Source organism: Tachysurus vachellii, chromosome 15, assembly GCF_030014155.1.
Source record: "Tachysurus vachellii isolate PV-2020 chromosome 15, HZAU_Pvac_v1, whole genome shotgun sequence".
Taxonomy (NCBI): Eukaryota; Metazoa; Chordata; class Actinopteri; order Siluriformes; family Bagridae; genus Tachysurus; species Tachysurus vachellii.
In genome coordinates this window covers 2,388,064-2,410,563 of record NC_083474.1, presented here as the reverse complement: position 1 = coordinate 2,410,563, position 22,500 = coordinate 2,388,064, and the positions used below count along the sequence as shown (strand labels likewise).

The 22,500-nt window shown below is 43.4% G+C and overlaps 3 protein-coding genes across 8 annotated transcripts in view; 1 reads left to right on the top strand and 2 right to left on the bottom strand.

Annotated features, from left to right (window-relative positions):
* The window catches only part of sidt2 (SID1 transmembrane family, member 2), a 14,175-nt gene extending 13,265 nt beyond the window's left edge, over positions 1–910 (top strand). For all 4 annotated transcript variants that reach the window (XM_060888556.1, XM_060888554.1, XM_060888555.1 and 1 more), the window contains 3 exons: position 1; positions 99–212; positions 340–910. The exon at position 1 is cut by the window's left edge and continues 110 nt beyond it. In XM_060888556.1, the coding sequence (XP_060744539.1) occupies position 1; positions 99–212; positions 340–402 (178 nt within the window). In that variant the 3' untranslated portion in view covers positions 403–910. The remainder of the gene's footprint in view (positions 2–98; positions 213–339) is intronic.
* A 131-nt stretch (positions 911–1,041) lies between these two features.
* LOC132858282 (centrosomal protein of 164 kDa-like) lies at positions 1,042–16,689 on the bottom strand. Of its 3 annotated transcripts, none has more exons than XM_060888550.1 (29): positions 16,488–16,689; positions 15,268–15,357; positions 14,638–14,749; positions 14,317–14,542; positions 13,588–13,695; positions 13,276–13,404; positions 13,061–13,138; positions 12,770–12,877; positions 11,470–12,207; positions 10,691–10,747; positions 10,504–10,581; positions 8,574–8,662; positions 8,093–8,485; positions 7,737–7,868; positions 7,467–7,650; positions 7,183–7,257; positions 6,759–6,881; positions 6,446–6,589; positions 6,227–6,310; positions 5,388–5,444; positions 4,919–5,148; positions 4,648–4,797; positions 4,362–4,536; positions 4,136–4,243; positions 3,509–3,608; positions 3,083–3,376; positions 2,916–2,982; positions 2,682–2,792; positions 1,042–2,415 (listed from the first exon to the last, which is right to left on the bottom strand). In XM_060888550.1, exons 2-29 carry the CDS (start codon positions 15,347–15,349, stop codon positions 2,319–2,321), a joined length of 4,329 nt encoding a protein of 1,442 aa, XP_060744533.1. In that variant the 5' UTR covers positions 15,350–15,357; positions 16,488–16,689; the 3' UTR covers positions 1,042–2,318. The 3 variants fall into 3 exon arrangements, with proteins under 3 accessions (XP_060744533.1, XP_060744534.1, XP_060744535.1); XM_060888551.1 differs by having other exon boundaries at positions 1,043–2,415; positions 3,086–3,376; XM_060888552.1 differs by lacking the exon at positions 11,470–12,207 and having other exon boundaries at positions 1,050–2,415.
* A 408-nt stretch (positions 16,690–17,097) lies between these two features.
* On the bottom strand, positions 17,098–22,280 carry socs9 (suppressor of cytokine signaling 9). Its single transcript, XM_060888359.1, has 2 exons — positions 21,892–22,280; positions 17,098–21,537 (listed from the first exon to the last, which is right to left on the bottom strand). The coding sequence occupies exon 2, from the start codon at positions 21,362–21,364 to the stop codon at positions 19,724–19,726; it is 1,641 nt and encodes a 546-aa protein (XP_060744342.1). The 5' UTR covers positions 21,365–21,537; positions 21,892–22,280; the 3' UTR covers positions 17,098–19,723.
* Positions 22,281–22,500: the final 220 nt, after the last annotated feature.

The following is a 22,500-nucleotide window of genomic DNA, read 5'->3' as shown; positions in this document are numbered from 1 at the left end:
GGTGAGCCGCACGTACATTTTCCCTAAACGTTGTACGAAGGATTTGTTCCATTGTTTTTATGATGCCTGTTTACGATAACGTATGCGTGTGGTTATAGAAAACGCCGGCAGAGTCCCGCGAGCACAACCGCGACTGCATTCTCCTCTCATTCTTTGATGATCATGACATTTGGCACTTCCTGTCTTCTGTTGCCATGTTCGGATCCTTCCTGGTGCGACACACACGCGCACACACACACACACACTCCATTTATTACTCATTAAACTTTTTATTTTCCTTTTTTATGTATCTTCATTTAACAACTTTCTTTCTTTTTTTTTTCTCTGATCGCTCCTCAGGTTCTGCTGACGATGGATGACGACTTGAACACTGTTCAGCGAGACAAAATCTACGTCTTCTAACACTTTCTTGAGTAATCATAGAAATGTATGTTCTTCGCCTGATTACAGGTGTTAAACAGGTGGGGGCGGGGCTCCAGATCATACATTGATGCTGATAGGACACTGAATGTGCCACTCAAATCTGCCACATTATCACAGCGCTGGCCGAGACTGCGAGGTTCAGAGCAAACCTCAGAGCAGAAGGAAGAAACCTGCCAAGCAAACAGCAATGCATTTTACACACCGCAGGTGTTTTCACGTGTGTACGTACGTGTGTGTGTGTGTGTGTGTGTGTGTGTCTGTGTGTGTCCTGTCAACCTGTGGCCTTCGTTGTTTCTGGTATTTGGTCCTATGGGATGGAATGTAGCTCACTGTAATTACTGACTACTCTTTTTCTAAAGATGATGATGATGATGATGATGATGATGAAGGGTTATGAAATGAATCTACTTTGTAATGTCTGTAACAAACAAAAGAAACGATTTTAATGACCGACAGTTGCTGAATAAAGTATTTGTAAGTTTTTCAATACTGTGAAGACGAAACACTCTTACCTTCTCTACACAACGATTTAGCATTTACTTCTTAGATCATCAAAATAATACTATCTTTAATAAAAAGTGGGCGGGGTGTCGATGAATCAAGCCTTCCTGTCCAATCAGAACCGAGCACACGCCAGTCACCCAAACCAACACACACCCCTCATTTTATACAAACAACAACTGCTTTATTCAGCTTGTACAAAAATAACTGTTAAGTCACAACTACACAAACAGCAATATGTAAACTTTGATACACACTCAGAACACACTCCTGTTTAAGAGTTTAAAATAAATGCTGCTGGTGATCTCTTGTTCTGCTGTAATGCTGGTTATAAAATCTAGGAGTGTCCCTGAGATTGTCGATTGTTTTTGTGTGCCGCTTCACATCATAGACGCGTTAATGGACGTTACAGTACCTTAATATTTTATTAAGTCTGTGCTGTAGGTTTTAAGAATAACCTTGTGTCGTATAACGTGGTCTTCGGTTCGGTTCCCAGTTGAGGGTTCGGAGCTAGCGAGTCCAACTGGGATTAACCTCAGTTTGTCTGAGGTTGTGTTCCAAATTACACACGTCTACCCTTTCCCCGTTGAGTGAAGTCATTCGATCCGATGCATGAGCCACAGTTCATATATTATAATGGCTCTTACCTGAGAGACATTTGTGTTCTCTCTCCGTCTGTGTCTCTCTCTCTGTGTCTCTCTCTCTGTGTCTCTGTCTGTCTGTCTCTCTCTCCGTCTCTCTCCCTCTCTCTGTGTCTCTGTCTGTGTCTCTGTCTGTCTGTCTCTCTCTGTGTCTGTCTGTCTGTCTGTCTCTCTGTGTCTCTGTCTGTCTGTGTCTCTGTCTGTCTCTGTGTCTCTGTCTGTCTCTCTGTGTCTGTCTGTCTGTCTCTCTGTGTCTCTGTCTGTCTGTCTCTCTCTGTGTCTCTGTCTGTCTGTCTCTCTCTCTGTGTCTCTGTCACTCTGTCTCTCTCCGTCTCTGTCTCGGTCTCTCTCTCTCTCACTCTGTCTCTCTCGCTCTCTCCGTCTCTCGCTCTCTCCGTCTCTCGCTCTCTCCGTCTCTCGCTCTCTCCGTCTCTCGCTCTCTCTCCGTGTCTCTCGCTCTCTCCGTGTCTCTCGCTCTCTCCGTGTCTCTCGCTCTCTCCGTCTCTCGCTCTCTCCGTCTCTCGCTCTCTCCGTCTCTCGCTCTCTCCGTCTCTCGCTCTCTCTCCGTCTCTCGCTCTCTCTCCGTCTCTCGCTCTCTCTCCGTCTCTCGCTCTCTCTCCGTCTCTCGCTCTCTCTCTCGGTCTCTGTTCTGTGTTTCAAGGACCTCATTAGTGTCACTATTTGTTGCTTTTAAAATCCTATGTAAAATTAACAGTCAAATAAACTTCTACTGAATCCCCCCCCCCCCTCCCCTCAGTAATGGTGCACTCTGATCTGATTGTTTTCATCCAAGCTGAGTTGGACCAAACCATTTGAAGATGGGGGAACCTGGTAGCGTGTGAACAGAGGTCTGGGCAATAATTAAGGAGAACAGACAAATGTTTGCTCATGTTAGGCATGTGCTGATGTGTGGATATGCAATAATGTTCCAGACATTAAGTCATTTCAAATATTAGGCATTTATCAGTAGTTACTTAAGCGCTATATTGTGCTAATGCTGTAAATAGTGAGATATGCTATGAAAACAATAATAATGATAACAATTGGATTCTTAGTATTTATACAAACTAATGTAATGAGTTCTTTGTGTGTGTGTGTGAGATTGTAAAAGGATACACATTAGTGTCTTTCCGTCGTGTCTCCAGCCATCTTTTGTTGCCCTCAATTAATCCACGCAGTCTCAGACTGTCCAACTCTGACGATTTAGACTGCATCATGGAAGAGAGACTGCACGCACACACACACACACACACACACACACACACTTGCTCATTTACCTCATTTAAATCATATCAAGATAACAGTATTAAACTGTCACCATGCTTTTGTGTGTGTGTGTGTGTGTGGCACCTTGTTGGCATGTATCCAGAATGCGCCGTGTGAGCTCTTGTGGAAAAGGTGGTGTCCATGGAAACCCCTACAATTGAGATGATAGCTGTTGGATTTGTTCCTCATTAAGACATTATGATAATATGAACATACATACTGTATCTACGTGTACATGTATCTTCACATGCTACCTGGGAGGAGATTTCTCCAGCTGGAGTTGAGCAGCAGATCAGAGCCTCGCAGTGCCGTGACTCCGTTCATGCTGCTGTGTGTGAAGCCGTTCTGCTTGGCTCCGGAGGACGAGGCGGTGTTCGAAGGCCACGCCCAGGACGAAGCAGGAGGAAATGAGGAGGTTCGAGGTAAGGATGTGGATGTGGATGAGGAGGTTTTCGGGGCCAGAGATCCCAGTGCTCCTAACACCATGTTCAGCTGGCTGGAGATCTGCTGCAGCGAGTCAGCTAAATGCTGCACCTTCACTGGAACTGAGAGAGAAACGCAGAGAAACAGAGGAAGCCGTCGTCGATGAAGCTTTTTTGAAAGAATTCAACAAATGAGCTTGGACGTGTATCAAAATAAGCGTGGGTTAAAAAAACGGCTAGGCTTTCTGTGTTCACCTGCTCCGTCTTGACTGTACACACTGCTCGCTTCTGAGTCTGTAACATCAAACGTGACTCTTCGCTCTGCCTCCGTCCTCTCCGCATCGTCACAGGACAGCTGCGACACGCACGGGGCAACACAGAGTATAAGTATAATGTTGAGTGTGTACGTTCTGCTATCTTATCTATCTTAAGTTATACGTTATGCTACACATTCCAGAAAGTGCAGACTGACTGGGTACATTGGCACTGCAGAACACACTCTCTCACTCACTCATCTTCTACCGCTTATCCGAACTACCTCGGGTCACGGGGAGCCTGTGCCTATCTCAGGCGTCATCGGGCATCAAGGCAGGATACACCCTGGATCCCTCATTCACTCACACACTCACACACTACGGACAATTTTCCAGAGATGCCAATCAACCTACCATGCATGTTTTTGGACCGGGGGAGGAAACCGGAGTACCCGGAGGAAACCCCCGAGGCACGGGGAGAACATGCAAACTCCACACACACAAGGTGGAGGCGGGAATCGAACCCCCAACCCTGGAGGTGTGAGGCGAACGTGCTAACCACTAAGCCACCGTGCCTCACCTCACTGCAGAACAGTGTGTGTGTTTGTGTGTGTGTGCGCGCATGTACCTCCTCGACCAGCGAGTTCTCCAGTTGGCTCAGCCTCTCCTCTTTCTTTCTCAGTAGCTTGTGACCCTTCTGCACAGTCTGTTTCAGCTCTTCCAAGCGACTCGCCTCCTAAATAAGAAAAATAAAGAAATAAAAATACATCTAATTACACACCTTCATAGCCAAACCCTGTTTCTCATCAAAGAGCCATTCAGTAATCTTAAAGTCTATGACTACATAAACACACCTGCTGGATGTTTTCGGGGAGTAAATGGGCCACGCCCCCTGGGGAGGGGTCCTGAAGGGTGGTCCGGGCCACCTTGAGCATCGTCTGTCTGTCTCTCAGATTGCCGTTATGGCGGTCTAAAAACTGTCTTGCTCTCTGCAGAGATACATTCTCACTTGAAATGAAGTCACGCAGCCTAGAGAGAGAGAGAGAGAGAGACACAGAGAGAGAGAGAGAGAGATTTAGATGCATGGCTGCATGAATATAGATGAACGGATGGTTGTAAGGATGAGCACAGACGACATACTCCTCTATGTTGCTGTGAGTGCCATGGGATGGAGAAGGTTCCAGATCCTCCACTCGCAGTGACTCCTCACTCTCTCTGTTCCTTCTCACGTCCTCTTGCTCTTTTTTCTCCTCTTCCTTACAGTCTGCACTCTCTCTCTGCTCCAACTCACTGACAGACATCAAACACACACCATTTTTAACCAAAAATTATTTTAATAACCCCACCCCATGCTGATGCGATGGATGTGTGTGTGTGTGTGTGTGTGTGTGGTTGTGTGTGTGTGTTTTACCGGACTCTTCGTGTGAGTTGATCACATTTTTCCTGCAGCAGGGTCACTTTGATCTGCAGTCTCTCTCTTTCATCTTTCATGTTTCTGTTTTCCTCCCACTCTCTCTTCCGCTCTCTCTCCATCTCCTCCCTCTCTCTCATTCTCTCTTCCCTCTCTCGGTCACTCGCCTGTCGCGCTCGCTCCAGATCGACAAGAAGACGCTCTCTCTCTTCCAGGAGATGTGGAAGAGTCTAGAAGGGTAAGAACACATTGTAAAAGTGGAACATGAAGTGATGTACAGTAAAGTGTGTGTGTGGTGATGATGGGGAAGCAAGCAGGATTTATAATGTAACTGCTGCAAAATGTAATAAAGACAATGTGTAATGAAAAGGGAAAGGATTCAACAGGGAGGTAAACACGGAGGTAAACACAGGGAGGTAAACACAGGGAGGTAAACACAGGGAGGTAAACACAGGGAGGTAAACACAACCTCTAAGCCTCTCTCATCCTTGTCCAACTGTTTCCGCCTCTTTTCTAAATCTGCTGCCTGCACAGAAACAGAATGGATATAAGATTGCTCTCTCACACACACACACACACACACGCACTCTCTCTCGCACGCACTCTCTCTCTCGCACGCACTCTCTCTCTCTCGCACGCACTCTCTCTCTCTCGCACGCACTCTCTCTCTCTCGCACGCACTCTCTCTCTCTCGCACGCACTCTCTCTCTCTCGCACGCACTCTCTCTCGCTCGCACGCACTCTCTCTCGCTCGCACACTCACTCTCGCACGCACACTCACTCTCACTCTCACACACACACTCACTCTCACACTCACACTCACTCTCACACTCACTCTCACACTCACTCTCACACTCACTCTCACACTCACTCTCACACTCACTCTCACACTCACTCTCACACTCACTCTCACACTCACACTCACACTCACACTCACTCTCACACTCACTCTCACACTCACTCTCACACTCACTCTCACACTCACTCTCACACTCACTCTCACACTCACTCTCACACTCACACTCACACTCACACTCACACTCACACACTCACTCACACACTCACTCACACACTCACTCACACACTCACTCACACACTCACTCACACACTCACTCACACACTCACTCACACACTCACTCACACACTCACTCACTCACACACTCACTCACACACTCACTCACACACTCACTCACACACTCACTCACACACTCACTCACACACTCACTCACACACTCACTCACACACTCACTCACACACTCACTCACACACTCACACACACTCACACACACTCACACACACACGAAATACCTGAGCCAGGAGTCTTGAATCTTGAATTTTGAGTTCTTTGGTCTTCAGCTCAAGTTTTTCAATCAACCCCTGCACTTCGGCTTCCTACACACACACACACACACACACACACACACACACACACACACACAAATTTGTTAAAAAAGAAGGAAGAAACATTATAAAAAATTTTTTTAAAGATCTTGTTTAGTGGTATGAAAACACAGTGTGTGTGTTTACCTTCTGAGTGTGTGTTCTGCGCACATTGTAGAGCTGTGTGTCCAGCTGCAATCTGAGCTGCTCCACTTGAGCTGTGTGTGAGGTGAGAAGTTGTGCTCTCTCCTCTTCTAGTGCTCTCGTCACACGCTCCCGCTCATTACTCTCCTACACACACACACACACACACGTTTTACACATGTTTCTCTTTAAGTCACATATAAAGGAAAGGGATCCAGTAAACTAGTGAATTATGGGGACACTGTGGACCCTCTCTTTACACAATAAATACAAAACACAAACACAGACACATACACACACACACAGACACACACACCTCCTCCAAGTGCATTTCTCTCATGGTCTGCAGCTGGTTTCGATGCTCCTCTTTAAGCTGCTCCAGCTTCCTGCTATGCTCCCGCTGCACCTCATCCCTTACTTCCTGCAGCACCTCAGACAGCTACACGCACACACACCATCAACAACAGAGTAATAACAAACTAATTAATAATAGTTATCAGAAAGTATTGGGATTGACAGACACACCCCCTTTCCTCTGGCTTACAGACATACAGGTGTCCTTTAAAGAGCCTGACAGGCACCAGGACACCAGGACACACCTCCTTCACTGTGATTAACAGGCACAGAGGCCACACCTCCTTCACTGTGATTAACAGGCACAGAGGCCACACCTCCTTAACTAAGACTGATGCACAAACATGTCATGATACTATTATTATTATTATTATTATTATTATTACCTCTCTTTTATAATCCAGTAGTTGCTGTTGAGGTTGAGGACTTCTCAGGTCTTGCTTTCTGTTGCTGGTTGTCTCCTAACGCACACACACACACACAATTTGGTTAACTTAGAAACATAATGTCACTATTGGTCAGTGTCTCTCTCACACACACACACACGCGCACGCACACACAGGCGCGCACGCACACACAGACGCGCACGCACACACAGACGCGCACGCACACACAGACGCGCACGCACACACAGACGCGCACGCACACACAGACGTGCACACACACAGACCTCCGCTCTAAGTGAAGATAACTGCTCCTCCCACTTCTCCTGAAGCCGCCTTTTCTCAGCCTTCAACTCCTCCTCTGACTCCTCTGTCATTTTCTCCAATTCCCGCCTCCTCTGTGCCTCCAGTCTCTCTCTCTCTGCCTCCAATTCAGCACGCACCTCGCTCGCCCTCTTCTCGTTCTCCTCCCTGAATACAGACATATACACACACAGTAAGTTTAAACAGTGTAGAGAAATCAGTAAGTGAGAGTGTGTGTATACCTGTGTGTGTACCTGAGTTTGTGTAGGTGTGTGTCTCTGTCCCTCAGCGCATGCTCTCGGAGTTGCTGTAGTTTGGTCCGTGTTTCCTGGTCCAAACGCTCCTCCTCCTCTTCCCTCTCTCTTTGCAGCCGCTCTTTAAGGGCCCTTCACACACACACACACACACTTTTATTTCAGTTGAAATGAAATTGGTGATGTCACAACAAATAATCAACAGCTTTGCTCCCACACTTCAGGTTTCTCTCTCTCACACACACACACACACCTTTTTCTCACCTCACACACATCTTTTTCCCATTTTCCTCATATTCACTCTTTGTCCCTTTCTACCACACACACTCACCTTCTCTTGCATTCACTTTACTCACCTGATCCTTTTCTCATTCTCCTCCCTGATCCTTCGCTCCTCCTCTTCCTCTTCTCTTCTCATCTGGTCTCGGAGGAGTTGCAGTTTTTTGTCCCGCTCCTCCACCGCTCTCAACCTCTCCTCCTCCACCTGCCTCTGTGTTTCCTTCTCCTCCTCCTCCCTCCTCGTTCTCAGCTCTTCATCATGCCTTCTTCTGTCCTTCACCTCTTTGCTCTCTTCCTGTCCTTTTTTAGTTCTGTCTTTAGTCTCGTGCTTCCTTTCCTTTTCTTCCTTGTCAACCCTCATTCTTCTTTCTCCTTCTACGTCCTCATGCTTAGAGACAGAGGAAGATGACGGTGTTTCCTGCGTGTGATCGGGGAGCCACTTGTCTAAACCCGAGCTCTTTCTGTGGCCGCTGATGTGAGGAGAAACGTCATCGTTCATCGTTATCTGATGACATGTAAAGCTCATTTCTGCGTATGTGTGTTGTACACTATTCAAACCTCTTTGTAGCTTCGCCTCTTATCTCTTCCTCCTCCTTCTCATAGTCATCCTCATATGCCTCTCTCCTGTCATACTTTTCTTTTTCCTCCTAATAAAACAAAACAGAATAAGTAGAATGAATAAAATTAGTGTATAAGACGCATAAGCAGACGGATTACAAACTGATAAACTTTTTCACAGTCAGCAAAGAGAAAGTTGGTACAGTAGAAGCTACCTTCTTACCTGTCTTAGATTATGGAGATGTTTTTTTACAGAAACACCTCTAAGGCTCTTTTACAATCATTGGAGTCTGTTTATCATTCTGCTTTAAGATTTAGAACTCGTACTAATCATTATACTCATCACTGTGCACTGTATGAAACGGTAGGTTGGCCTTCGCTTCACTTGGCTTATATTAGTGTACAAGGCCATAGTTGGCCAGCTTCCTCTTTACATGAATAGTCTACTAACTGTCAGTAGTCAAGGGCATAATCTGCGTTCAAGTACGTATATTCTTTTAAATGTTCCCTTAATGAAGACACTTAATGAAAAAACTGCTTTTACTTATAGTGCTGCTTGGAATGAGATTCAAAGATCATTGAAATTGAGTGTACTTATCTCAATGAATGAGTTTAAGCTGTATCTCAACCGAACATTCCAAAACTGTCTGCACTTGTTCTTAATTTTGTTTTAATCTTGTTTTATGGTTGGAAATGTGTGTGTTGTGATTATTGTTCTATGTACTTTATTTGTTTTTATGTTGTCTATTGTGTGCTCACTTGTAAATGAGATATTTATCTCAATGTGATTTTATCCCTGGTTAAATAAAGGTATAATAATAAATAAAGAGAGAGAGAGAGAGAGAGAGAGAGAGAGAGAGAGAGAGAGAGAGAGAGAGAGAGAGAGAGAGAGAGAGAGAGAGAGAAATGGGGGGATAAATGCATGGATGCTTAGGTTAGGTAAATGGATGGATGCACAGATAGATAAAGAGAGAGAGCGAGAGAGAGATAAAGAGAGAGAGAGAGAGAGAGAGAGAGAGAGAGAGAGAGAGAGAGAGAGAGAGAGAGATAGAGAGAGAAGAAAAAATGGGGGGATAAATGCATGGATGCTTAGGTTAGGTAAATGGATGGATGCACAGATAGATAAAGAGAGAGAGCGAGAGAGAGATAAAGAGAGAGAGAGAGAGAGTGAGAGAGAGAGAGAGAGAGAGAGAGAGAGAGAGATAGAGAGAGAAGAAAAAATGGGGGGATAAATGCATGGATGCTTAGGTTAGGTAAATGGATGGATGCACAGATAGATAAAGAGAGAGAGCGAGAGAGAGATAAAGAGAGAGAGAGAGAGAGAGAGAGAGAGAGAGAGTGAGAGAGAGAGAGAGAGATAGAGAGAGAAGAAAAAATGGGGGGATAAATGCATGGATGCTTAGGTTAGGTAAATGGATGGATGCACAGATAGATAAAGAGAGAGAGCGAGAGAGAGATAAAGAGAGAGAGAGAGAGAGAGAGAGTGAGAGAGAGAGAGAGATAGAGAGAGAAGAAAAAATGGGGGGATAAATGCATGGATGCTTAGGTTAGGTAAATGGATGGATGCACAGATAGATAAAGAGAGAGAGCGAGAGAGTGAGAGAAAAAAAATGGGGGGATAAATGCATGGATGCTTAGGTTAGGTAAATGTATGGATGCACAGATAGAGAGAGAGAGAGAGAGAGAGAGAGAGAGAGAGAGAGAGAGAGAGAGAGAGAGAGAGAAAAATGGGGGGATAAATGCATGGATGCTTAGGTTAGGTAAATGGATGGATGCACAGATAGATAAAGAGAGAGAGCGAGAGAGAGAGAGAGAGAGAGAGAGAGAGAGAGAGAGAGAGAGAGAGAGAGAGTGTGAGAGAGAGAGAGAGAGAAAGAGAGAAATGGGGGGATAAATGCATGGATGCTTAGGTTAGGATGGACAGACTCACTGGAGCTGCTTTGGGATCAGCCAGGCAGAGATCACTCAGGTCTAGAACGTTCTCTGAAAAGTTGGAACGGAACCTCACCTTTGATGTAATAAAAAAATAAAATTAGACAAAACTAATACTGATAGAATTCTAATTCAGGACAGAATAGCAATAATGATGCCATAATCGGTAGGAGTAAAAACATCACCTTCATGCCAACAGAATGGCTAGATACAACTTCAACGTGCTCGCTGATCTCCGATTCCTGCAGGTGGATGGAATAAATTAATAAAAACTCAATAAAAAAAACACAGAACACACTTCCTCTATCACACACACACACACACACACACACACACACACACACACACATCAATAGAGTTGACATTTTCTGGTGTAATGCAGAAACTAACTGAGCAAAGCAGTGGCATGAGCTGACATGCCTCAAGATCACAAACACAAAGCAGAAAACACACACACACACACACACACACACACACACATCAATAGAGTTGACACATTTTCTGGTGTAATGCAGAAACTAACTGAGCAAAGCAGTGGCATGAGCTGACATGCCTCAAGTTCACAAACACAAAGCAGAAAACACACACACACACACAGTCGACAAGACAAGTACACTAATACTGCAATACTGAGTGGACAGATGGATGAAAAGAGGGATGGATGAATTGATTGCTAGATAGCCTAGACAGAGAAAAAAGGGATGGATGGAAAGATAAACACTTCAATAACATAGCACACGGATGGAGTGACATCCGTTTAGATAGAAATGTATGAAGGAGAGATAAACGGATAGACGGGGTATTCAATGGGAGGATTAGTGAGCTGGACAGATTAATGGAGTGATTAATGGTCATCTTATCCCATGGTGGATGGATGGATGAGCCCCTAGGGCTGCACTCAAGCTTACAGGCATCTAAAAAGCGTGCGTGCTTGAGCCGAGGGGTCAAAGGTCACACTGCGTACCTCACTGGGAAGTCGATCACTGCGAGGAAGCCGTTTTTTACCCAGCATGCCTGTCTGCTGGAGCAGCTTGTCAGTGTTTTCTTTTGTGCGCTCTATTCGTTCGATCTCTTCATCCTCGCTCTCAGACATCTTTGTCGCCTTCGAATCGTTGTAGTTCCCCTCATCTTCCTCAGTGTGCTTCACACTCGTTTTCTCCTCTCCCTCGCTTCTACCCGCATCTGCTTCATCTCTCTTTTCTTCTGAACTACTTCTGCGTCTCTCCGCTGTCGCTTTCTCCTGTCGGACTCTATTACTGAGCTCCATTTCCTCCTTCTCTTCTACAGTCTCATTAAGTATGGCGCAGTTGTTTTCTCCTTCTTCCCCCATTTGTTCTTCATCCCTCTCACTCTGCTCCTCTTCCTCTCCAGAATACACCTGATCTACGTATTTCTCCATTATCTCATCGCTGTTTGGTGTTTCGCTCTCCTCCAACCCATCCCTTGCTTTCGGTATCTCCACATCACTCTTTGTCTCTCTGTCCAACTGTTTGATCATTTCCTCATCCCTCTCACTTTGCCTTTCCTCCTCTACCTCTTCTTCTTCACTCCCTGTTCGTTCTTCAGACTCCATCTCTAACGGGATTAATTCGTCTTCGGCAAAACTCTCACCCTGCCGACTTGGAGGGAAAACGTCAGCGCTGCTGCAATCTCTGCTGCCCCCTAGCTGCTTGGGGGAGAGACGACGCCCTCGTAGTGAGTCCTTTATAGTGGTGGATGGGGAGGGGTAATAAGAGACGGAGATACGGAGGAAAGATAGAAAGGTTGGGAACATTATAAGACGGGTGAAGACACATGCAAGACACACTCACACGTTTCCGAGGATGCAGAAGCCATGGAGGAGAGAATGACAACATTATTAGCAAACGGGACATTGTTTGTGTGTGTGTGTACGTGTGAGTGTGAGTGTGAGAGAGAGAGAGAGAGAGAGAGAGAGTGAGAGAGTGAGAGAGACTGCTTCTTAACGATAAAGATGATGACACGATTAATTAGACTGGTTTAAGCCACACACACTAACACACAAAAACACACACACAAACACACACACACAAACAAACACAAACACAAAGACAAACACACACGCACTCCTAAAGCCATGGTGTCCAGACCAGAAGCATCCCTGAGTCAAGAGGAGAGGGGCTTAAAGTAAATATTAAATCAGTCTTCTCTGTTTCTCACTCTTTCTGTTTATTTGTTTCACTCTTGCTACTAGATCATATTGATTTAATAAAGGGAAGCTTTATAAAATAAAAAACTGAAGCTACCTGAGATGGAGATGGAGGGTTGCCACTGATTTCTCCTGACAGTGCAAGATCTTGAAGCTCTGGTTCGGTTTTCTCCTCAGCCGGAGCTGTTCTGCTCACCTCACTGTCCTACAAACACACACACACGCACACGCGCACGCACGCACGCACGCACGCGCACACACACACACACACACACCAGATTTGTACATTTGTTACAATTGTTTGTAGATCTACTAAACTTAGATGTTATGTCATACTGCATGGTACATTCTTGTGTGGAATTAACGTTTTTTGTTTTTTTTAAGTTACCTCATACTGCAGTCCTCCTCCCAGAGCATCCAAGTCGAGGTGGAGATTCTGTAGCAGGCGCGATGTACCACACAGACTCTACACACACATACCAAACATATACACACACGACTGTTAACGATACCAAAAAGAGAAATCTATCTAGTATTAAGAAATCACTGATCTCTATTTTATTGTAGTGCGTCTGACATTCCAGGAGTGATGAAGACACCAACCGGAGGAATTGAGATCTTTTTCTGCACTTCCTCTTCATCCTCTTCATCATCGGAATAACGTTTGGGCGGGGCCAGAGATGGACGCTCCTCTTGACGTCCCCTATGCAACCCGGAGTTCATCCTGGAGCCCTATGAAATGTGCACATAGTCTCAGGGGTTGCATGTTGTAGGCAAATTAGTTTGATGAACATTATCAAAATAAAAGATACAGATTCCTGGGTTTTTTAACTTAGTTTGCATTTTTGTATTCTTCTAACGTGCTAATGTGATTTTAGGTGTGTGTCCTTTTAGCCCTAATACATTCTTGATTACCCCTAGTGGAGTTTTCAGTTGTGGGCCGGAGGAGCTGCCCAAGGAACCACGGAGCGCTGGAACTGCAGTGTCACACACACTTCTGAGAGGAGCAAGAGGACCCAGAGGCTTAGAGACAGAGTGTGAGTGTGTGTGTGTGTGAGAGAGAGAGAGAGAGAGAGAGAGAGAGAGAGAGAGAGAGCTCAATCACATTTCATTCTTAAAGGCAGTTAAGATATTTGCTAAATTTTTATGATAGGCCTGCTACAGTAGCTTTCCATGCATCCTTCTCTCTCCCTCCTCATCTCCTCCCCTGTGAAGAAGGGATCACCTTAGATGACAGGTGATCATGTGGATAAAATCAGATTAAAGGATCACAGTTTGAGGAGCCAGTCACTTTCATCTTCCTCTCTGCTGCTGCTATAAGGACTTATTTCTCCTTTCCACCTGACTGACTATCTCTTTACTGCTGGTTCTTGCTACGTCTGGGACTACACACTCTTCTTTTTCTGGTGATGGACAGCAGGCTCAGCCAATGAGAGGTTAGCTGATAAAACAGCAGGCCTGCTTTAAGCACCGAGAACTCTGGTGGGAGTGTGTGTAGGGACAGGGGTGGAGTCAAGAACTAACAGAGGTTTGTGATTGACTGGATGGGGAAAAGAACAAGTGCTACATAAAGTTTTTTCCAATCTTAGAACTACCTAAATACTAAACAAGGTACACACACAGAGACACAGCGCACAAACTCACTCCTGATGCTTTCGGACCCTCTGGTTCGCTCTTTTTTCTCTCCTTTTTCTTCTCCTTCTTCTCTTTCTTCTTCTTCTTTTCCTTGTCATTCCTGACATGAGCAGAGCCTGAACTGCGCTCCCTCTCCTGAGTCACTAGGCGGCGGTACTGCTCGTCACATGGGTGGTCCCACGTGGACTGACCAGTGGTGAAGTTGAAGTAGTAAACATCTCCGGTCACATCCTGACTGTGAAGAAGAAAAAACACACACACACACTTTATTCTTTCTTTCTTTTAACCATAACAGGATTCTTTTATGTTTGTGTGTAGAACTCTTCCTACCAGGGCTTCCATTCTGCAGGTAGAGGGGCAACAATGCCCTCTCGAGCCAACCACAGGAGCTCTGGCTCCCGCTCAGGGTCGATCCCGATCTCTCGGGCATATTCATGTATCTCTGACGAGGGAGAAGCAAGAGACAGAATAGTGAGGAGATCAACGAACCAGAATCATGCACTCTAGAATAATCTAGATCTCTAGCTTCAATCGGTTGTACGCAAGTCCTGTTGTTTTATTTTGACAACACTAGTAGTACCATATTTTAGAGGCTATATCAGAGCATGCGTACAACACATGCCAATATTAATGTTATATCACATTTTCATTTAACTACATGACTAAAAAAGGTTCTTAAGATTCTTAAGTGTAAGAAATCAGAATGCTATGTATTCTGGTGAAAATAATTATCCTCCCTATCAAAACCTTAATGTTATTCTTTTTCATATCAGTCTAAAATAAAGACCTTTGGAAGACAGCTGATCTGTCTCTAGGCTATTGTATAAAACTGCTGTGATACAAATGACATTACTGGGCCAAACAATGTCTTTAGATATGAGTGTGTGATTGATTTGCTCAGTCGTGTAGTATGGTGTAAAACTACAGGACTTTAATTATGTTCCTGTCAGGCCTTGTTACCTTGTTCAGACGGAATGTAGTTCTCATCATAATCTTCTTCCAGGATCAGCTGGTCTCCTATTTTCAGGGCAGATGCACTCATGCTGACTGCTAAATGTATTTGAACATAATAACAAATAAGCTGTTATGCAATTGCCTTCTGTCCTGTCAAAAAATTATTAATACATTATACTTTGCATTTTTGTATTAACAAAAACAATTAAATATACAGACGGATCATAATGATCCAGTCACACACATGTCTAAACTTGAATCGACTCCGAATCCCTATTCTGTGCCCAACAACTCATATTCGACACAGATGATTCACTAGATTATTTTGAACATCTGGACACCATGTTTGTAATTGTAACCGTTGGAGATACAAAACTATTGAACACGCATATGTTAACAACAAGAACAATGCATTTAATTATATCGTTCTTTCTTAGTTAAAAACGTTTAAAAGAAAAAAACGTTAGTCGACTCCTAAGTTAATTCCGGTTCATCAAGGAGTCGACTCGTTCAAGAACAACAGATCACTGATTAAAAGACCCCCTGTTGAGGTTAGTGTGAGTGATTTTGTTAACACACAAAAACAACAAGAACAACGCATTTAATGATATCTTTCTTTCTCAGTTAAAAACGCTTAAAAGAAAAAAAAAACGTTAGTCGACTCCTAAGTTAATTCCGCTTCATCAAGGAGTCGACTCGTTCCAGAACAACAGATCACTAATTAAAAGACCTCCTGTTGAGGTTAGTGTGAGTGATTTTTGTTAACACACTTAATATATAGATGTTTTTCATCGAAACGCAATACGGTTAATCAATTTAACCCTCGGAATGCTTTTTTTTAGCTTAAATTAGAAAGCTTGCAGTAGGAAAAGTACAAAAGGAGCAACAAGTGAACGTAAAACGTAGCAAATAGTTATAAAAACGTTATGTTTATAAATATCTAATCCTCTGTGCAATCTTAATACTGCTTTTTTTTATCGAATGGCTAGTTAGATAATCAACTAGCTAGCTAGCTTGTTAGCATCTGAAAGACAACCATAACAACGTTTGTCAGTTAGCTGCCATGACAAATATTCACAAACATTATAAACCACTAATTAGCTACTTTAGCTCTCAGGAACCTGAGCAAATGTAGACATAATGTTTACATAATGTTTACACTGATGTAAATAATCGCGTTTAGAGAAAAAAAATAAGAAAGAAAAGCCTGACGTTTCGCCACAAACCTTTTTGTCCAACCGTCAAAAGGCCACAATTGTGCTTCAATTCGTCTCACTTAGACTATCAGACATCCCATACACATGATGTGTAAATAAAAACAATAATAAAAAAAAAAAGGTGTTATCATCACATGGTATTTTCTGCTAAGCTAATTAGCTCTCATGTCAAAAACACCCGGTAGCGTCAGAATATGGAAACCGTGGCAACCCGAAGTCACCGCCTGAGCAGAAGTGCGCATGCGTGGAAATGTTGCACTTCTGATCAGGCAGCCACTTCTACGCGCCAAATCTGACAGAAGCCTGAAGCTAATAGCTAATAGCATAGAAGCTAACAGAGTTAATCTGTTTTTGTGATTTAAACCGACGTTATACAAATTATTAACTTATTGAATGATTATATATCTAAAAAAGAGGAATAAACACCAATTATTATCTGGATGTAACCTATAGAGGTGTCACAAAAGGAGTTTATTGTGTGGTTTTAACATCTATTTAGTTTTTTTTATCTTTTTATATAAGAAATAAATAATCAGCAATAAAAAAACAGAGCCAATATGTTAACTATAAAATAAATGAAATAAACACCAATGTTTAAAAAATCCAAAACACGGTAAAATTCAAAGTTAGTGTGTTTATTTGTTCAGCAGATGTTCATTGTGGTCCCAAAATAACACAAAGGACTGGAAAGCAAGTGAAACAGCAAAATTAAAATAGCATTTAAATAAGAAAATAAAAATATTTTTAACTGCCCGGCCAGGTGTTCCGATCGGCGCGCCTTGGTTGACTCCTTCGTACGACTCAAATTCATTACGAAAACCAGAAACAAACCATAACAAACCTATATGAGGTGCCAACTAGCTAGCATAGCTAACTATATTATATAAATATTCTAAAAGTAATAGTTTAATCAATTGCTTTTGAAATATACAGACATAACAGGTTGTCAGTTAGCTAGCTAGTCCAAAAGCTAGCACACGTCTATCTATCTATTGTTTTTTTTTCCCCCAGATTTCCCCCAAACTTTTCACCTAGCAAATGAGCTAACTAGCTAAATGAATACATACTAGCGGTGTTTTAGAGATCCTATATCGCTGCCAGTTTAAGGGCTTTAATTGCCTTTTTCTTTGCTTTTTGCCATTTTAGGATGGAAAACGTGTGAGACGGCAAGGTCTACATTACTCAAATGTCTCAACCATTAGTCATGTAGCAAATTGCATTCAAATAAAAAAAGTCAAGACATTTTGGATAGTGCAGAGGATTCAACAGAAGGCGCATTCAAAAAACCCAAAAAAGATATTAACGCAGAGCACCAATCTTGAAACTTCATTTGTATGCTGTTGCATTTAGCAAGCTCACATATGCAGCTCAAAGCTTTAGAAAGTTTTGCAGTGAAATGTTCTCATCACAAACTGCCCCCTCCAAATAAAGAAAAAAATAAAATAAAATACAAATTCAGGCAATTTCAAAACAAGAATAAAACACTAACAATAAATACAGTTGTTATACAGTTCTTAAGACTCTGAAGAGAGCATCTCAGTGTGTGTGTACAGTGTGTGTGTATACAGCAGGTTTGGAAGCTTTCCATAAATAAATAATTATTATCAGATTAATCATATTAACCCTCGCTAGGCATGTGCCAATAATCAGGCATAGGATGCATCAAAAATTATGATGCCAACGAGCCCAGTATAATTATTATAGACATGTTTAATCAATGATGCTGGTTATTTATTTATGCTGAGACATGTGTAAGGGAATAGTGCATACAATAACCTTCAAATATGGAGTTCCAGGCAAGTAAAGGCAGCACTAGCCCTCAAGGTGAAGCACAACTCCTTTTGCTTTCTTCTAGAAATTGTACAAAACTGCTACAGTCATTAACTTGTGTTGTAAACTTCATTCATCCACAGTTGAATATCTTTAAATGTTCTACATTCGTCCTCAAAAGATGTAACAAATTGAATGCTTTGTTACAGCAGGACAAAATGTGAAGATTTGTCAGCAGGTCTGGAATGTTCTGCAGAATATTGACTTCATGATGTAACAGAAATTCAGGGGATAAACGTGACACGGTACATGGAACTGGTAGGTGAAAGGTAACAAATAATTGGTTGTTGTATAGATATTGTCTCGTGCCCACAATTCTACAATGGGATGCTGTTTAGAGGTGGAGCAAAGCTGCACATTTAATGTGAAGTATTTTGTCATCGTTTGCAATCTGAGACAAGATTTTCTTTAAGGTATTACTCATTGCACATCGACAGCAACTAAGAATCTGATATTACTGTTTGTGATTTAAGCTTTTAAACTACTGGACATAAACCACTGGTCCTTGGACGTAAGTGGCACTTCTAGACAAGACTATATATATTTTTTAAAATATTCCTTGAAATAACCTTTTTTCACCTGATAGAAATCTAGGTACATGTGTTGAGTTGAATTATTTTACCAAATCCATCAAATTACCCAAAGCTGTGAGCTAAAGAATCGGCTACCTGGATTTAATTACAGGTTTATTAGTTAGTTAGATAGCTTTTTACGTTAACAATAATTCAAAGCCATTTGATTGGTGTGAATGCGCTAACTGGTTTATTTCATAGCAATCCGCAACATGCTAGCCAGGGTTAATAGGGGTTTATCCATGCCCCACCCCATGAATGTAACATTTTGCTTATATACACAAGGCACGCACAAATAGCGCTGAAACATCAAAATATCATTTCAAGGCCAGTTGAAATGCAATGTTGTCATTAAAACAGCTTAGCATTTTAATGTGCTAGACTGACATGCAATGGTTGATTCATGCTAGCTCTATCACTATACAGTAGTTTAACTTGTCATGGTATCAGTTGGCAACCACGTCGTGCAGTTGTTAGTGTCAGCATGCGTTAGCATGCTAGGAGTTGCTAGTTTGTCAGTGCTAGTGGAGGTTCTGAAGTTTATCGCAGTTCTTCCCTGGATTAGCATTAGAACACTTGGGTTTTGACTCTACCCACATAGTGCTAGTCTATACTGCATGTGGTATAAATTAGTAATCAAGTGGCACGGTGTTTGTCAGATTAACGATGGTTGGGTTCTGTGGATCAGTGGTTCATACAAGCTAGGATTACCATGGTTTTATACTGAAGAAATTTTAATGCTTTCATTTAAAACGGAAGATTTTCCTGCTCGCATTGCAGTTAGCATGCTTGCATTAGGAGTGCTGAATTAGCTGACAGAGTTTTTACTGGCCATGGTAGAAGTTAGCAAAAATCACACACCGAGGATTTCACCTCCCACCCAGTGTCAAGTCTCCGTACACGAACTCTCTGCTTGTAATGATATTCCTTCAGGTGCTCCTTGAGGGCATTGGGGATTGGCAGGGCACTGATGCCATCGTATGTGGTGCAGCTGCTGATGACAGCACGACAAACGTGCTGGAGGCTGAATGGCCGAGTGCGATGGATGGGGTTTGAGAGTAACGGCTCAAAGAACATACATGAGTTGGGGTCCTTGTAGTGTTCCAGCAAGCCTGTGACCGTAGGCGCGTGGAACACGCTGGGGTCGTGTACGTCAAAGCTGAAGTTGTGGTTCCACTGCTCGATACGGGCATGCAGAGACCGTCCGTAGCGCCGGAAGCTGACAGAGAACAAGTAGTCCTCTTGAGCTGAGTCACGAAGAAGGAATGTTCCTTCAGGCTTGCCTTCTAGGAGTGTCTCGGCCTCATAGCGATCCATGACCCCCCAGTAACACGGCAGGTTGGTGATCTGGAGCAGATCAGGCACCAAACAGTGGATGTAGTCAATCTGTGTGTGGGCACGATGGTGGCCATCTTGAGGTTTGAAGTGCTCTGCTGTTACCAGAGAACCCCTCGTCATGGAACACGGAGATGATGAGGAGGAATCCGAATCCGGATGGGATTCGGTAGAGAAGGATGGGGCAGATCCCGAGGAAGATGCGACAACCTCGTCTAGGGTGTCCAAGCAGCTCTGGAGAAGCATTTGGTGGTGTTGCTGTTGCATCTGCAGCATGTGCTGCTGTTGCTGTAGAGTGGCCCGGTCATCTCCAGCCAACTCGTTCATTCCGTGAGCCAACTTGGGCCCGAGCTTGTACAGGGGGTTGATTTGTGCCGTCACCTCAAACGTATGTATCTGTGCATTGGGTGGTGGGTCGACACCTTGCTCGATGCTGATTCTCCGCCTCTCTCGTAAGCGGTCATCCTCATCCTCGACTACGGTAGCTGCAGAAATAGTGCCCACTGACATCGACGCTCCAGTGCCAGAAAGTGTGTCAAGTATGGGTGGTTGGGAAATAGGAGCGGTATGCTGCTTGATCAGGTTCCATTTCTGGGCAAGCTCTGAGCCAGGTGGAAATGGGCAGCTGTCCAGCATGAGTTCACTCAGATGGATCTTTCTCCGGGAAGAAGCTGGGGCAGGAGATTCTGAGATGCCCTGCTCTGAGGCGGAAGGTCCACTGTGGGTCTTGATGGGAAAACACTGACCTACAGCATCCTGAATCTTCTGCCTGAGGGTACGACTGCCACTGGAAGACTTGCTGCTGGTCTCGGCCACTGACTGATCATCGCTTGGAGTGTTTTGAGATATCCTAGCTGAGACTTTCTCTGTCAACGAGGATGCAGGTGAGCTGAGGACTTGACGCCACCGGCGCTCACGAAACACAGAACCATTTCTGGGTTCCAGCCCGTTTAAGAGATCACCGTATTCAAAGCCGTCACTGACTGGCCGGTCAGATATGGCTTCGTGAGCCAAGCGACCTTTCCGTTTACCCCTGCCTCCTTTCCGCCTCCCTCCATCCTGCCGTTCCTCGGACCGGCTCTGACGCACTTTGGGACGAGCACCCCGTTCCCGTTCTTTCCCGCGATCCCCTGCATCTTCGGTCGACATCGTTCATCAGATTTTTGACTGGTGTGTCTACACTAACCTTCTGACAAAGAAAAAAGACCTCTTGAAGGTGGATGACATTCTGAAACAAATTCAGGTCTCTCAAACATTTATGACAAATTCACTGGATAGTTTGAGTGGGAGTGGCTTTTTCCTCAACTGTCGATGTTTCCTTTCTAAAAACAAACAAACAAACAAACAAACAATAAATACAAAAGGAAAAAGAGAAGTGGACATGGTTCATTAACACCAAAGCAAAACTTTTGCTTTCTATGTAAGTTTTTCCTCACTCATACTAATGTATTTAACAAGCACTGGGATTTTTTTTTTTTTATTATTATTTTTTGGCTATAAAAATCAATTTTTTTACAACAGATCATTAACACTAGCTAGATAGCTAGCTGGCTAAACCAGACAGCTTCCTGTTATTGCTCAACAAACTACTATAATCTAATTTATCCCTTACTGTGGCACGAATCTCAGCCGAATAAATGATGTGCTGTTAAAGTTATTTTTTTTAATGTACGTACCATTTGCCTGCTGTGAGAAATCGTCAGAAAACTCTCCTGTCTGTTAAAACAAACACAGCACCCAAGCATGAAGAATACCGGCTGTATCCGATTTAACTCTGATATAGATATCAAGTGCCCTAGATATGCCACGGAAGCCATTGTTAAACTACATAGGGAGTAGGGCGTAGGGAGTCATTTAGGACACAGCCGATGACGCTATCTGCATCAGCTGCGTAGCTAACTAGCAACACGTTGTGTTCTATATTTTTCTATGGAAACACAATTGCACCCGATGGATACAGCCTACACTTATGTGTTTCTTGTGTTATATAATATTACAGAAACAAAAAGGACGTGTTTAAAGCACTTGAAAACACTTTTTGATGTTTGATTATCTGACTGGCTACGACAAAAACGAAAATAATCGATTAAACAGCGCCGCCTGTCTGTTGGAGGATTCTGTGTGGTATCGTTTTTTGCACCTTTAAAAAAATTCTGCTTCTACGGCGCTCTTTGTAGTAGAATCTGATTGGTTGAATTTGAGCAAGAGGGTCACTGATTGGTTAATAGGTTGTGCGTGAAGTTTTAAAGTAAATTTGAGTTTCATTCTAGAACAATATAATTATA

Excerpts from the sequence above, each read along its gene's own strand:
- LOC132858282 (XM_060888550.1), bottom strand. The coding sequence starts at position 15,349 with ATGAGTGCATCTGCCCTGAAAATAGGAGACCAGCTGATCCTGGAAGAA. Across the intron at positions 5,149-5,387 it reads AGGATGAGAGAGGCTTAGAG|ACTCTTCCACATCTCCTGGA; the intron begins GTTGTGTTTACC and ends TTACCCTTCTAG. Across the intron at positions 3,609-4,135 it reads AGAACTCGCTGGTCGAGGAG|CTGTCCTGTGACGATGCGGA; the intron begins GTACATGCGCGC and ends TGCGTGTCGCAG.
- socs9 (XM_060888359.1), bottom strand. The coding sequence starts at position 21,364 with ATGTCGACCGAAGATGCAGGGGATCGCGGGAAAGAACGGGAACGGGGT.